The sequence below is a fragment of the Drosophila willistoni genome, unplaced genomic scaffold (assembly GCF_018902025.1).
Source record: "Drosophila willistoni isolate 14030-0811.24 unplaced genomic scaffold, UCI_dwil_1.1 Seg381, whole genome shotgun sequence".
Classification (NCBI taxonomy): Eukaryota; Metazoa; Arthropoda; class Insecta; order Diptera; family Drosophilidae; genus Drosophila; species Drosophila willistoni.
The window spans coordinates 16454-31690 of NW_025814324.1; the positions used below are offsets into that span (position 1 = coordinate 16454).

Consider the following 15237-nt stretch of genomic DNA (forward strand, 5'->3'; position numbering starts at 1 on the left):
TTTGAGCCCTGTAAATCATGTTTGTTAGACGTTCTGCAGTTTTTGGACAGACCCCAACGTTAATAATCGTATTGTATATACGCGTACCAAACATCGTGTTGAAAATCGTGCGAAAAAGTTTTTTTCCATTTTTTTCAAAGTACCAAAATTTTGTGAAATCAACAGTGAAAAGGTGAGTGCAATGCATCAAAGTATTGTATTTGCCGTATATTTTGTGATTCTATAAAAATTTATGTGATTATGTAGTGTATATAAAAAATATAGATATAAACTTTAAACTATAAAAAGGCCCGGTTATGACTTAGCTGGGGTGCCCAGTTATGTCCCATTTTTTTTTGCACTCGGATTATGTAAAATTATTAAATTCCAACATTTTTGTTGTTGTTTAACAACAAGGAAAGGAAGTTTGCATATTGAGACCAGTTTGTCCAAGAATATTCTGGAAGATCTCGATCGGGAATGTTCATTCGAAGTGCGCTAATATGCAAGCAAGTTATTTCGCTTGCAAAAACTGCGAAAGTGACATGGACGACGAGGGCTTAAAATCGTTCTCATTTATGGCCATTTTCTTTTGGGTTTTTCATTGTTTTTGGCTTTGAAGCCCTTCAAAATAAGTAAACCATTAAATCACAACAATTCGTGTGACATTCCTTTCATATTTTCTTATTTTCAGTGAATTTCTTAAGTTGAGTCATAACTGGGCCACTTTTTTTTAAAGTTAAAAAAAGTTATCCAAATTAAATCTGTTCCAAAATTTTTTGAGTAACTCAAATAAACATACATTCTTTGGAAAAAAGTTGCGTTTGGTTAATATTTAAATGTTAAACTTCTTAATTTTTCATTTTCCCGAACTGAAGAAAAAATTTCGAGGTTTTTCAAAACCCGGGTCATAACTGGGCCCTCTCCCCTACATATTAGCAACATACACAGATATTAATATTGTACGAGTCTTTTTGATTTAATGTAGGTGCATTTTTTTTTTCAGTTTAGCCTTGCAATAAACAGAAATGGTTAAAATAAAAATAACAACAATGATTTTTATCCACATTACCACTGGCTGCATGTATTTTGCAATATCCATTAAAAATATCTTAATTCTTTTTTAATATAAAATTGTGGCCCTGAAAAGGGCCTTTTTTTTAATAGGAAGCGTGTGTTTAAGCTAGGGACATTTTTATTTTGAGCTGGTATACTTGGTGACAGCTTTTGTTCCCTCACTAACAGCGTGCTTAGCAAGCTCACCCGGCAAAAGCAAACGAACAGCCGTTTGGATTTCGCGACTGGTGATGGTCGACCTCTTATTGTAGTGGGCCAAGCGGGAGGCCTCAGCAGCAATACGTTCAAAAATATCGTTTACAAAGCTATTCATTATGCTCATTGCTTTTGAAGAAATACCAGTGTCTGGGTGGACTTGCTTTAACACTTTGTAAATGTAAATAGCATAGCTCTCCTTACGCTTGCGCTTCTTCTTTTTGTCATTCTTGGTGATGTTCTTTTGAGCCTTGCCAGCCTTCTTGGCTGCTTTTCCACTAGTTTTTGGCGGCATTTCTCACTTCAAATTCAATAATTTAAATTTCACAAAACACAATTCACTTTTAACAAATGCCACCATTAGTGCGTCTTCAATTTATACATTTTTTTTGTGCATCGCTTTCTGGATAAATATATTTATTGAGTATCAACCCCTAGTTGAGCGAGTGTGTCTTTGGAAAAGGTATAAATAAAACGACAATGTACCACATCAACATCAACATTTGTGTGTGAAAAGTGAACAGTGTGTAAAACAGAAAAAAAAAAAAAAATTCTAATATGTCTGGTCGTGGTAAAGGTGGCAAAGTGAAGGGAAAGGCAAAGTCTCGCTCGAACCGAGCTGGGCTCCAGTTTCCTGTTGGCCGTATTCACCGTTTACTCCGTAAAGGAAATTATGCCGAGCGTGTTGGTGCTGGCGCTCCAGTATATTTGGCTGCTGTTATGGAATATTTGGCGGCTGAAGTTCTTGAGTTGGCTGGTAATGCTGCACGAGACAACAAAAAGACCAGAATTATACCTCGTCATCTACAATTGGCCATTCGCAACGATGAGGAATTAAACAAATTGCTTTCTGGCGTAACCATTGCACAGGGTGGTGTGCTACCCAACATTCAGGCTGTACTTCTGCCCAAGAAAACCGAAAAGAAGGCTTAAACCAATTAATACTTGCTTTAAAATAATACAACTTTGTACATACAACAAACATAAACAACCGTCCTTTTCAGGACGACCAAAAAATTAAAAGAAATTAATACAGTTTTCCATCCATGCATATAAATTGTATGTGTATGTGTAAGGAGAGCCTTACGGAATCTATGTATATGTGCATATGTGACAATTTGCTTTATTTATTTACATTAGAGATATGTACATATTCAATATATTTGTTTGTTTCATCGTTCATTATTTGTTTGACACATCAGATAGTTTAATATTAATAATTTTATATTGTAGATTCGGTTCTTATGCAACTAAAAATATGGAGATTTTGTGTATAAATTCTTTGTGTTTTGTTGTTTTTTTTTTAATAATAATTTTATTAATTTTTGTACATGTATATACATATGTATAAACTCAAATGATTATTAATCCGGTTTTATTTTTTTTATTATAAAATTTAAAATTGATAAAACAAGAACACATACTATTTTTTTCTTTTCTCTTTTGATTAATAACTTTAGTGGTCCTGAAAAGGACCGATTTTTTGAAGGGCATAATTTGTAGTTAATACATTTTGGTGTTTATAAATATTTTAACCACCGAATCCATAAAGAGTGCGGCCCTGTCTCTTCAATGCGTATACAACATCCATCGCAGTGACTGTCTTCCTTTTGGCATGTTCCGTGTAGGTTACTGCATCGCGGATTACATTTTCAAGAAATACCTTTAGGACACCACGAGTTTCCTCATAGATAAGACCAGAAATTCGCTTCACACCGCCACGACGAGCCAAACGGCGGATAGCGGGCTTCGTGATACCTTGAATATTATCACGCAATACTTTACGATGACGCTTAGCACCACCCTTTCCCAATCCTTTTCCACCTTTGCCACGACCAGTCATTTTTATTTTTCACTTTTCACTATAAACGCACTGCACAAGAGTCAGAAATAAACTAATGCTGTATGTGTTGCCATCGCTTCTATTTATACCAAAAATCAAGAAAACACGAGAGAGTAAGAAATATGTTGCATCTCGCTCAGATGCTTCGTCAGAAAGTGAACGCGAATGTTTTTCTCTCTTTCTCTTTCTAACCCACCCTGATTTTGCTATAAAAGCAGGCACCAAACGAGCTGGCTTGTTTATTGTGTTTTGAACAGTGAAGAGTGAACATAAAAAAAAAAAAAAGTGTAGTGAAAACATGGCTCGTACTAAGCAAACTGCTCGAAAATCGACTGGTGGCAAGGCGCCAAGGAAGCAGCTGGCTACTAAAGCAGCACGTAAGAGTGCTCCAGCAACCGGTGGTGTAAAGAAACCACATCGTTACCGTCCCGGTACTGTTGCCCTCCGTGAAATCCGTCGTTACCAGAAGAGCACAGAACTGCTCATTCGCAAATTGCCATTCCAGCGTTTAGTGCGTGAAATCGCTCAGGACTTTAAAACCGACTTGCGTTTCCAGAGTTCTGCAGTTATGGCTTTACAAGAAGCTAGCGAAGCCTATTTAGTTGGCCTATTTGAAGATACTAACTTGTGTGCAATCCATGCCAAACGAGTGACCATAATGCCTAAGGATATTCAACTAGCCAGACGTATTCGAGGCGAGCGTGCTTAAATTAAATCTACTCGTGTAGTTACCGTCAGAGTAACTATTTCGAACACAATTTTAACGCAAAGCGCATTTTTAATACAAATCGGTCCTTTTCAGGACCACAAACTAGTCATGTCGATATTGAGATTATTATTTTCTTAATTAAACTTGATTTATTATTCAATGTGTTTTATTCGGTTATGAGTATAAATATATTATATATGTCATTTAATTATTATAAAACCGTTATATTGGGCATATAATGGTTATGTACTAGTCATATAGATATCCAGCTTTAATATTCAATCATTTTTGTTTATATTTTTAAAGGTCTGACATTTATATACAGATCGATTTGAACTTAATCAATTTTGATTTTGTATATACTAATCAAAAAGCGCAAGAACACAACATTAATTTATAATAAATATAAAAAGCATAAAAATCAATATTGGATTTTTAAATTACCTAAATTAAAATAAAATAAAAAAAATAATTTTTTCCATCCTACACGTTTAGTTTAATTGTTAGGCTTAGCAAGATTTTTAAATGATTAATAATTATTTATTGTATTATTATTTTGCCTGTTAGCTAACAAAAAAAGTGTATACAAATTTCTTCAATTGATGGTTCTACTAACAGGAATAATTATAATAGTTTAATTTTTAGCACACTGTTTATGGCATTAGCAACAAATTAAATAATAAAGTTAATTAAAAAAACAATTATATAAATATTAATTTTTTGATTTCTTTTTAATAAATATTTTTATTTTTTCAATACCAAAAACTAATATTGCATGCACTTTGCAAAATTGGTAATTTTTCACCGCATAGAGTCAATTACAATACAATTTTAGAATATGAATAAATTATATAACTCTAAATTTTTTGATTATTATCTAAAGTAAATTGTTGAAATTTTATAACAAATGAATAATTTTTTTAAAATTTTGATTTTTTCTATTTTTTATGTAGGGTTACATGGGAAAATTGCATTCTGTAATACATATAGTTGAAATTTGATTGCCTATTCAAAATGAATCCATGAAATTATATATAAAAAAATATTGGAATATAAATTCTACAACAATTATTAATATTGTGAGAAAATAATTTTTATAAATTTTGTTATTATTAAGAGTGAAAACAGCAATATACGAGCACTATTTAACAAAACTAAAACATTTTAATCGTCCAATACCAAAGACATGTTCATACGGCCGTCCTCCTCGATTCTCATTTGAATGAGGGCCTATGTCATAGCGAAATTTTCATACAATCATTATATTTAAAAGTGTATTTGGTGATATATATTTGTTTGATAATAAAGTGTATAATGTCTGATTCAGTAGCAGCAACATCAGCATCTCCTGTGGCTGGCCCAACAGCACCAGCAACGGCATCAGTTGATAAGAAGGTGGCTGCCAAAAAAACATCGGCAGCGTCGTCAACAAAGGCCAAAAAATCAACTGCTCCACCATCGCATCCACCAACTCAACAAATGGTAGACGCTTCGATTAAAAACTTAAAGGAACGTGGTGGCTCCTCACTACTGGCAATCAAAAAATATATTAGTGCCACATACAAGTGCGATGCCCAGAAACTTGCACCATTTATCAAGAGGTACTTAAAGTCAGCTGTCGGAAATGGTAAACTGATCCAAACAAAAGGAAAGGGTGCCTCTGGTTCATTTAAACTGTCTGCTGCCGCTAAAAAGGAACCGAAGCCAAAGGTTGCCTCTGTAGAAAAGAAAAGCAAACCGAAAAAGGTAACTCAATCAGCAGCAGCTAAAAAGAAAGCAATCGGTAGCAAAAAAATAACTGGTGCTGGCTCTGTTGATAAGAAACCAAAGGCCAAAAAGGCAGTCGCAACCAAAAAGACAGCCGAGAAAAAGAAAAGTGAAAAGGTAAAGGTAAAGGATGCTAAGAAAACAGGAACTGTAAAATCCAAACCTGTCGCATCGAAATCTAAGTCGAGTTCAACTAAGCCAAAAGCTAAAACAGTTGCCGTATCATCGGCTAAACCAAAAAAGGCAACCAAAAAGGCAGCTGCTGCTGCTACCGTCAAGAAGCCAAAAGCCAAGACAACTGCTAGCAAGAAGTAAATAATTAATACTTTATTGCAATCGTAATATTGAAAAAATTTTAGATATCGAATACGAAAATCTAAAATTTTATTTAAACACAGCCCTTCTCAGGGCTACAATTCCATATAACAAGAGAAAAAAAAAATCAAATTTTCTAAAAATTACAAATATGTAATTTACATACATTCATACATACGTATGTAGGGGAGAGGGCCCAGTTGTGACATTCTCAAATATTTTTGAAATGCGGTATTGAATGACAGTTTGAGCCCTGTAAATCATGTTTGTTAGACGTTCTGCAGTTTTTGGACAGACCCCAACGTTAATAATCGTATTGTATATACGCGTACCAAACATCGTGTTGAAAATCGTGCGAAAAAGTTTTTTTCCATTTTTTTCAAAGTACCAAAATTTTGTGAAATCAACAGTGAAAAGGTGAGTGCAATGCATCAAAGTATTGTATTTGCCGTATATTTTGTGATTCTATAAAAATTTATGTGATTATGTAGTGTATATAAAAAATATAGATATAAACTTTAAACTATAAAAAGGCCCGGTTATGACTTAGCTGGGGTGCCCAGTTATGTCCCATTTTTTTTTGCACTCGGATTATGTAAAATTATTAAATTCCAACATTTTTGTTGTTGTTTAACAACAAGGAAAGGAAGTTTGCATATTGAGACCAGTTTGTCCAAGAATATTCTGGAAGATCTCGATCGGGAATGTTCATTCGAAGTGCGCTAATATGCAAGCAAGTTATTTCGCTTGCAAAAACTGCGAAAGTGACATGGACGACGAGGGCTTAAAATCGTTCTCATTTATGGCCATTTTCTTTTGGGTTTTTCATTGTTTTTGGCTTTGAAGCCCTTCAAAATAAGTAAACCATTAAATCACAACAATTCGTGTGACATTCCTTTCATATTTTCTTATTTTCAGTGAATTTCTTAAGTTGAGTCATAACTGGGCCACTTTTTTTTAAAGTTAAAAAAAGTTATCCAAATTAAATCTGTTCCAAAATTTTTTGAGTAACTCAAATAAACATACATTCTTTGGAAAAAAGTTGCGTTTGGTTAATATTTAAATGTTAAACTTCTTAATTTTTCATTTTCCCGAACTGAAGAAAAAATTTCGAGGTTTTTCAAAACCCGGGTCATAACTGGGCCCTCTCCCCTACATATTAGCAACATACACAGATATTAATATTGTACGAGTCTTTTTGATTTAATGTAGGTGCATTTTTTTTTTCAGTTTAGCCTTGCAATAAACAGAAATGGTTAAAATAAAAATAACAACAATGATTTTTATCCACATTACCACTGGCTGCATGTATTTTGCAATATCCATTAAAAATATCTTAATTCTTTTTTAATATAAAATTGTGGCCCTGAAAAGGGCCTTTTTTTTAATAGGAAGCGTGTGTTTAAGCTAGGGACATTTTTATTTTGAGCTGGTATACTTGGTGACAGCTTTTGTTCCCTCACTAACAGCGTGCTTAGCAAGCTCACCCGGCAAAAGCAAACGAACAGCCGTTTGGATTTCGCGACTGGTGATGGTCGACCTCTTATTGTAGTGGGCCAAGCGGGAGGCCTCAGCAGCAATACGTTCAAAAATATCGTTTACAAAGCTATTCATTATGCTCATTGCTTTTGAAGAAATACCAGTGTCTGGGTGGACTTGCTTTAACACTTTGTAAATGTAAATAGCATAGCTCTCCTTACGCTTGCGCTTCTTCTTTTTGTCATTCTTGGTGATGTTCTTTTGAGCCTTGCCAGCCTTCTTGGCTGCTTTTCCACTAGTTTTTGGCGGCATTTCTCACTTCAAATTCAATAATTTAAATTTCACAAAACACAATTCACTTTTAACAAATGCCACCATTAGTGCGTCTTCAATTTATACATTTTTTTTGTGCATCGCTTTCTGGATAAATATATTTATTGAGTATCAACCCCTAGTTGAGCGAGTGTGTCTTTGGAAAAGGTATAAATAAAACGACAATGTACCACATCAACATCAACATTTGTGTGTGAAAAGTGAACAGTGTGTAAAACAGAAAAAAAAAAAAAAATTCTAATATGTCTGGTCGTGGTAAAGGTGGCAAAGTGAAGGGAAAGGCAAAGTCTCGCTCGAACCGAGCTGGGCTCCAGTTTCCTGTTGGCCGTATTCACCGTTTACTCCGTAAAGGAAATTATGCCGAGCGTGTTGGTGCTGGCGCTCCAGTATATTTGGCTGCTGTTATGGAATATTTGGCGGCTGAAGTTCTTGAGTTGGCTGGTAATGCTGCACGAGACAACAAAAAGACCAGAATTATACCTCGTCATCTACAATTGGCCATTCGCAACGATGAGGAATTAAACAAATTGCTTTCTGGCGTAACCATTGCACAGGGTGGTGTGCTACCCAACATTCAGGCTGTACTTCTGCCCAAGAAAACCGAAAAGAAGGCTTAAACCAATTAATACTTGCTTTAAAATAATACAACTTTGTACATACAACAAACATAAACAACCGTCCTTTTCAGGACGACCAAAAAATTAAAAGAAATTAATACAGTTTTCCATCCATGCATATAAATTGTATGTGTATGTGTAAGGAGAGCCTTACGGAATCTATGTATATGTGCATATGTGACAATTTGCTTTATTTATTTACATTAGAGATATGTACATATTCAATATATTTGTTTGTTTCATCGTTCATTATTTGTTTGACACATCAGATAGTTTAATATTAATAATTTTATATTGTAGATTCGGTTCTTATGCAACTAAAAATATGGAGATTTTGTGTATAAATTCTTTGTGTTTTGTTGTTTTTTTTTTAATAATAATTTTATTAATTTTTGTACATGTACAGTTGTGTTCAAAAATATAGTAGCGCATCACCTTGCAACATTTAAATTAATTTTTCGACATGTTAAACATTAAAAATTAAATTTTTTTTTCATATTCTTCAAAGAATGGGATATAAAGATGAGAATAGGATAAGATTCCGTTTGTTTTATATTGTTTTTTATAATTTTTTTATGACTTTTGCCAAATACACCAAAAAGTGCCTGTTCATAATTATAGTAGTGGTTACAAAGGAGGCAAAAAAAAAACAGTTTAATTTAATTCAAAAGTGATTTCTTGAGTTCTTCTCACTTAATAATGTCTAATACATTGTTTTATAGCCTTTTTTTTAAATACCGACATCGCATCGGCGGATCATCGAACCGATAAGGTCCTGCCAAGGGTTCAAGGGCATTTGCGAACATGCTTTTGAACTATTTGCCAAAGCCCAGTTTTTTTTGATGGATTTGATGTTGCCACAACCCGCCTAACATCTCCCCATAAGGTCTTGATCGGATTAAGATCTGGGGACTGAGGTGGCCTTAACATAACATCGATATTTTGGATGCAAACCAATCTTTCTGGTATGTTTCGGATCGTTATCCTGTTGAAATGTCCATTTTATAGTCATTTCCCAACTGGAACATGGTAGCATTGTATTTCCTAATATATCTACATAAACATATCTATCCATAATTCCGTTTCCCACATGGGTAGGGCCAGCGAAGTTGTAAGAAAAGCATGCAATTATCATTATGCATATGCCACGATGCCTAATTCTTGTTTTGGGTGTACCTAGGATTATATTAGGTGTTTGGTGAACGTCGTACATACTTCCTAGAGCCTTTCTCGTCAAATAAAACTATTTTGCAATCCGAAAATAATCCTAGGTACACCCAAAACAAGAATTAGGCATCGTGGCATATGCATAATGATAATTGCATGCTTTTCTTACAACTTCGCTGGCCCTACCCATGTGGGAAACGGAATTATGGATAGATATGTTTATGTAGATATATTAGGAAATACAATGCTACCATGTTCCAGTTGGGAAATGACTATAAAATGGACATTTCAACAGGATAACGATCCGAAACATACCAGAAAGATTGGTTTGCATCCAAAATATCGATGTTATGTTAAGGCCACCTCAGTCCCCAGATCTTAATCCGATCAAGACCTTATGGGGAGATGTTAGGCGGGTTGTGGCAACATCAAATCCATCAAAAAAAACTGGGCTTTGGCAAATAGTTCAAAAGCATGTTCGCAAATGCCCTTGAACCCTTGGCAGGACCTTATCGGTTCGATGATCCGCCGATGCGATGTCGGTATTTGAAAAAAAGGCTATACAACAAAGTATTAGACATTATTAAGTGAGAAGAACTCAAAAAATCACTTTTGAATTAAATTAAACTGTTTTTTTTTTGCCTCCTTTGTAACCACTACTATAATTATGAACAGGCACTTTTTGGTGTATTTGGCAAAAGTCATAAAAAAAATTTAAAAAACAATATAAAACAAACGGAATCTTATCCTATTCTCATCTTTATATCCCATTCTTTGAAGAATATGAAAAAAAAATTTAATTTTTAATGCTTAACATGTCGAAAAATTAATTTAAATGTTGCAAGGTGATGCGCTACTATATTTTTGAACACAGCTGTATATACATATGTATAAACTCAAATGATTATTAAACCGGTTTTATTTTTTTTATTATAAAATTTAAAATTGATAAAACAAGAACACATACTATTTTTTTCTTTTCTCTTTTGATTAATAACTTTAGTGGTCCTGAAAAGGACCGATTTTTTGAAGGGCATAATTTGTAGTTAATACATTTTGGTGTTTATAAATATTTTAACCACCGAATCCATAAAGAGTGCGGCCCTGTCTCTTCAATGCGTATACAACATCCATCGCAGTGACTGTCTTCCTTTTGGCATGTTCCGTGTAGGTTACTGCATCGCGGATTACATTTTCAAGAAATACCTTTAGGACACCACGAGTTTCCTCATAGATAAGACCAGAAATTCGCTTCACACCGCCACGACGAGCCAAACGGCGGATAGCGGGCTTCGTGATACCTTGAATATTATCACGCAATACTTTACGATGACGCTTAGCACCACCCTTTCCCAATCCTTTTCCACCTTTGCCACGACCAGTCATTTTTATTTTTCACTTTTCACTATAAACGCACTGCACAAGAGTCAGAAATAAACTAACGCTGTATGTGTTGCCATCGCTTCTATTTATACCAAAAATCAAGAAAACACGAGAGAGTAAGAAATATGTTGCATCTCGCTCAGATGCTTCGTCAGAAAGTGAACGCGAATGTTTTTCTCTCTTTCTCTTTCTAACCCACCCTGATTTTGCTATAAAAGCAGGCACCAAACGAGCTGGCTTGTTTATTGTGTTTTGAACAGTGAAGAGTGAACATAAAAAAAAAAAAAAGTGTAGTGAAAACATGGCTCGTACTAAGCAAACTGCTCGAAAATCGACTGGTGGCAAGGCGCCAAGGAAGCAGCTGGCTACTAAAGCAGCACGTAAGAGTGCTCCAGCAACCGGTGGTGTAAAGAAACCACATCGTTACCGTCCCGGTACTGTTGCCCTCCGTGAAATCCGTCGTTACCAGAAGAGCACAGAACTGCTCATTCGCAAATTGCCATTCCAGCGTTTAGTGCGTGAAATCGCTCAGGACTTTAAAACCGACTTGCGTTTCCAGAGTTCTGCAGTTATGGCTTTACAAGAAGCTAGCGAAGCCTATTTGGTTGGCCTATTTGAAGATACTAACTTGTGTGCAATCCATGCCAAACGAGTGACCATAATGCCTAAGGATATTCAACTAGCCAGACGTATTCGAGGCGAGCGTGCTTAAATTAAATCTACTCGTGTAGTTATCGTCAGAGTAACTATTTCGAACACAATTTTAACGCAAAGCGCATTTTTAATACAAATCGGTCCTTTTCAGGACCACAAACTAGTCATGTCGATATTGAGATTATTATTTTCTTAATTAAACTTGATTTATTATTCAATGTGTTTTATTCGGTTATGAGTATAAATATATTATATATGTCATTTAATTATTATAAAACCGTTATATTGGGCATATAATGGTTATGTACTAGTCATATAGATATCCAGCTTTAATATTCAATCATTTTTGTTTATATTTTTAAAGGTCTGACATTTATATACAGATCGATTTGAACTTAATCAATTTTGATTTTGTATATACTAATCAAAAAGCGCAAGAACACAACATTAATTTATAATAAATATAAAAAGCATAAAAATCAATATTGGATTTTTAAATTACCTAAATTAAAATAAAATAAAAAAAATAATTTTTTCCATCCTACACGTTTAGTTTAATTGTTAGGCTTAGCAAGATTTTTAAATGATTAATAATTATTTATTGTATTATTATTTTGCCTGTTAGCTAACAAAAAAAGTGTATACAAATTTCTTCAATTGATGGTTCTACTAACAGGAATAATTATAATAGTTTAATTTTTAGCACACTGTTTATGGCATTAGCAACAAATTAAATAATAAAGTTAATTAAAAAAACAATTATATAAATATTAATTTTTTGATTTCTTTTTAATAAATATTTTTATTTTTTCAATACCAAAAACTAATATTGAATGCACTTTGCAAAATTGGTAATTTTTCACCGCATAGAGTCAATTACAATACAATTTTAGAATATGAATAAATTATATAACTCTAAATTTTTTGATTATTATCTAAAGTAAATTGTTGAAATTTTATAACAAATGAATAATTTTTTTAAAATTTTGATTTTTTCTATTTTTTATGTAGGGTTACATGGGAAAATTGCATTCTGTAATACATATAGTTGAAATTTGATTGCCTATTCAAAATGAATCCATGAAATTATATATAAAAAAATATTGGAATATAAATTCTACAACAATTATTAATATTGTGAGAAAATAATTTTTATAAATTTTGTTATTATTAAGAGTGAAAACAGCAATATACGAGCACTATTTAACAAAACTAAAACATTTTAATCGTCCAATACCAAAGACATGTTCATACGGCCGTCCTCCTCGATTCTCATTTGAATGAGGGCCTATGTCATAGCGAAATTTTCATACAATCATTATATTTAAAAGTGTATTTGGTGATATATATTTGTTTGATAATAAAGTGTATAATGTCTGATTCAGTAGCAGCAACATCAGCATCTCCTGTGGCTGGCCCAACAGCACCAGCAACGGCATCAGTTGATAAGAAGGTGGCTGCCAAAAAAACATCGGCAGCGTCGTCAACAAAGGCCAAAAAATCAACTGCTCCACCATCGCATCCACCAACTCAACAAATGGTAGACGCTTCGATTAAAAACTTAAAGGAACGTGGTGGCTCCTCACTACTGGCAATCAAAAAATATATTAGTGCCACATACAAGTGCGATGCCCAGAAACTTGCACCATTTATCAAGAGGTACTTAAAGTCAGCTGTCGGAAATGGTAAACTGATCCAAACAAAAGGAAAGGGTGCCTCTGGTTCATTTAAACTGTCTGCTGCCGCTAAAAAGGAACCGAAGCCAAAGGTTGCCTCTGTAGAAAAGAAAAGCAAACCGAAAAAGGTAACTCAATCAGCAGCAGCTAAAAAGAAAGCAATCGGTAGCAAAAAAATAACTGGTGCTGGCTCTGTTGATAAGAAACCAAAGGCCAAAAAGGCAGTCGCAACCAAAAAGACAGCCGAGAAAAAGAAAAGTGAAAAGGTAAAGGTAAAGGATGCTAAGAAAACAGGAACTGTAAAATCCAAACCTGTCGCATCGAAATCTAAGTCGAGTTCAACTAAGCCAAAAGCTAAAACAGTTGCCGTATCATCGGCTAAACCAAAAAAGGCAACCAAAAAGGCAGCTGCTGCTGCTACCGTCAAGAAGCCAAAAGCCAAGACAACTGCTAGCAAGAAGTAAATAATTAATACTTTATTGCAATCGTAATATTGAAAAAATTTTAGATATCGAATACGAAAATCTAAAATTTTATTTAAACACAGCCCTTCTCAGGGCTACAATTCCATATAACAAGAGAAAAAAAAAATCAAATTTTCTAAAAATTACAAATATGTAATTTACATACATTCATACATACGTATGTACATATTAGCAACATACACAGATATTAATATTGTACGAGTCTTTTTGATTTAATGTAGGTGCATTTTTTTTTTCAGTTTAGCCTTGCAATAAACAGAAATGGTTAAAATAAAAATAACAACAATGATTTTTATCCACATTACCACTGGCTGCATGTATTTTGCAATATCCATTAAAAATATCTTAATTCTTTTTTAATATAAAATTGTGGCCCTGAAAAGGGCCTTTTTTTTAATAGGAAGCGTGTGTTTAAGCTAGGGACATTTTTATTTTGAGCTGGTATACTTGGTGACAGCTTTTGTTCCCTCACTAACAGCGTGCTTAGCAAGCTCACCCGGCAAAAGCAAACGAACAGCCGTTTGGATTTCGCGACTGGTGATGGTCGACCTCTTATTGTAGTGGGCCAAGCGGGAGGCCTCAGCAGCAATACGTTCAAAAATATCGTTTACAAAGCTATTCATTATGCTCATTGCTTTTGAAGAAATACCAGTGTCTGGGTGGACTTGCTTTAACACTTTGTAAATGTAAATAGCATAGCTCTCCTTACGCTTGCGCTTCTTCTTTTTGTCATTCTTGGTGATGTTCTTTTGAGCCTTGCCAGCCTTCTTGGCTGCTTTTCCACTAGTTTTTGGCGGCATTTCTCACTTCAAATTCAATAATTTAAATTTCACAAAACACAATTCACTTTTAACAAATGCCACCATTAGTGCGTCTTCAATTTATACATTTTTTTTGTGCATCGCTTTCTGGATAAATATATTTATTGAGTATCAACCCCTAGTTGAGCGAGTGTGTCTTTGGAAAAGGTATAAATAAAACGACAATGTACCACATCAACATCAACATTTGTGTGTGAAAAGTGAACAGTGTGTAAAACAGAAAAAAAAAAAAAATTCTAATATGTCTGGTCGTGGTAAAGGTGGCAAAGTGAAGGGAAAGGCAAAGTCTCGCTCGAACCGAGCTGGGCTCCAGTTTCCTGTTGGCCGTATTCACCGTTTACTCCGTAAAGGAAATTATGCCGAGCGTGTTGGTGCTGGCGCTCCAGTATATTTGGCTGCTGTTATGGAATATTTGGCGGCTGAAGTTCTTGAGTTGGCTGGTAATGCTGCACGAGACAACAAAAAGACCAGAATTATACCTCGTCATCTACAATTGGCCATTCGCAACGATGAGGAATTAAACAAATTGCTTTCTGGCGTAACCATTGCACAGGGTGGTGTGCTACCCAACATTCAGGCTGTACTTCTGCCCAAGAAAACCGAAAAGAAGGCTTAAACCAATTAATACTTGCTTTAAAATAATACAACTTTGTACATACAACAAACATAAACAACCGTCCTTTTCAGGACGACCAAAAAATTAAAAGAAATTAATACAGTTTTCCATCCATGCATAT

General features: G+C 34.3%; 11 protein-coding genes across 11 annotated transcripts; 7 read left to right on the forward strand and 4 right to left on the reverse strand.

The window, feature by feature from the left end:
• Nucleotides 1-1121: 1121 nt before the first annotated feature.
• Nucleotides 1122-1710, reverse strand: LOC124461387 (histone H2B). Its single transcript, XM_047012916.1, has one exon. It carries the CDS (start codon nt 1544-1546, stop codon nt 1175-1177), a length of 372 nt encoding a protein of 123 aa, XP_046868872.1. The 5' UTR covers nt 1547-1710; the 3' UTR covers nt 1122-1174.
• A 43-nt stretch (nt 1711-1753) lies between these two features.
• On the forward strand, nt 1754-2255 carry LOC124461385 (histone H2A). The gene has a single exon (XM_047012914.1). It carries the CDS (start codon nt 1810-1812, stop codon nt 2182-2184), a length of 375 nt encoding a protein of 124 aa, XP_046868870.1. The 5' UTR covers nt 1754-1809; the 3' UTR covers nt 2185-2255.
• Nucleotides 2256-2711: 456 nt separating this feature from the next.
• On the reverse strand, nt 2712-10924 carry LOC124461354. The gene is made up of 2 exons (XM_047012879.1): nt 10564-10924; nt 2712-3102 (listed from the first exon to the last, which is right to left on the reverse strand). The coding sequence occupies exons 1-2, from the start codon at nt 10865-10867 to the stop codon at nt 2783-2785; spliced, it is 624 nt and encodes a 207-aa protein (XP_046868835.1). The 5' UTR covers nt 10868-10924; the 3' UTR covers nt 2712-2782.
• Nucleotides 3339-3895, forward strand: LOC124461383 (histone H3). Its single transcript, XM_047012911.1, has one exon. It carries the CDS (start codon nt 3393-3395, stop codon nt 3801-3803), a length of 411 nt encoding a protein of 136 aa, XP_046868867.1. The 5' UTR covers nt 3339-3392; the 3' UTR covers nt 3804-3895.
• LOC124461381 (histone H1-like) lies at nt 5063-5986 on the forward strand. The gene has a single exon (XM_047012909.1). It carries the CDS (start codon nt 5118-5120, stop codon nt 5883-5885), a length of 768 nt encoding a protein of 255 aa, XP_046868865.1. The 5' UTR covers nt 5063-5117; the 3' UTR covers nt 5886-5986.
• LOC124461386 (histone H2B) lies at nt 7252-7734 on the reverse strand. Its single transcript, XM_047012915.1, has one exon. It carries the CDS (start codon nt 7674-7676, stop codon nt 7305-7307), a length of 372 nt encoding a protein of 123 aa, XP_046868871.1. The 5' UTR covers nt 7677-7734; the 3' UTR covers nt 7252-7304.
• Nucleotides 7884-8385, forward strand: LOC124461384 (histone H2A). The gene has a single exon (XM_047012912.1). It carries the CDS (start codon nt 7940-7942, stop codon nt 8312-8314), a length of 375 nt encoding a protein of 124 aa, XP_046868868.1. The 5' UTR covers nt 7884-7939; the 3' UTR covers nt 8315-8385.
• Nucleotides 10925-11113: 189 nt separating the features above from the next.
• Nucleotides 11114-11668, forward strand: LOC124461382 (histone H3). The gene has a single exon (XM_047012910.1). The coding sequence runs from the start codon at nt 11166-11168 to the stop codon at nt 11574-11576; it is 411 nt and encodes a 136-aa protein (XP_046868866.1). The 5' UTR covers nt 11114-11165; the 3' UTR covers nt 11577-11668.
• Nucleotides 11669-12835: 1167 nt separating this feature from the next.
• On the forward strand, nt 12836-13759 carry LOC124461365 (histone H1-like). Its single transcript, XM_047012892.1, has one exon. It carries the CDS (start codon nt 12891-12893, stop codon nt 13656-13658), a length of 768 nt encoding a protein of 255 aa, XP_046868848.1. The 5' UTR covers nt 12836-12890; the 3' UTR covers nt 13659-13759.
• A 295-nt stretch (nt 13760-14054) lies between these two features.
• LOC124461370 (histone H2B) lies at nt 14055-14664 on the reverse strand. The gene has a single exon (XM_047012897.1). The coding sequence runs from the start codon at nt 14477-14479 to the stop codon at nt 14108-14110; it is 372 nt and encodes a 123-aa protein (XP_046868853.1). The 5' UTR covers nt 14480-14664; the 3' UTR covers nt 14055-14107.
• Nucleotides 14665-14704: 40 nt separating this feature from the next.
• LOC124461369 (histone H2A) lies at nt 14705-15187 on the forward strand. Its single transcript, XM_047012896.1, has one exon. The coding sequence runs from the start codon at nt 14742-14744 to the stop codon at nt 15114-15116; it is 375 nt and encodes a 124-aa protein (XP_046868852.1). The 5' UTR covers nt 14705-14741; the 3' UTR covers nt 15117-15187.
• The last annotated feature ends 50 nt before the right edge of the window (nt 15188-15237 follow it).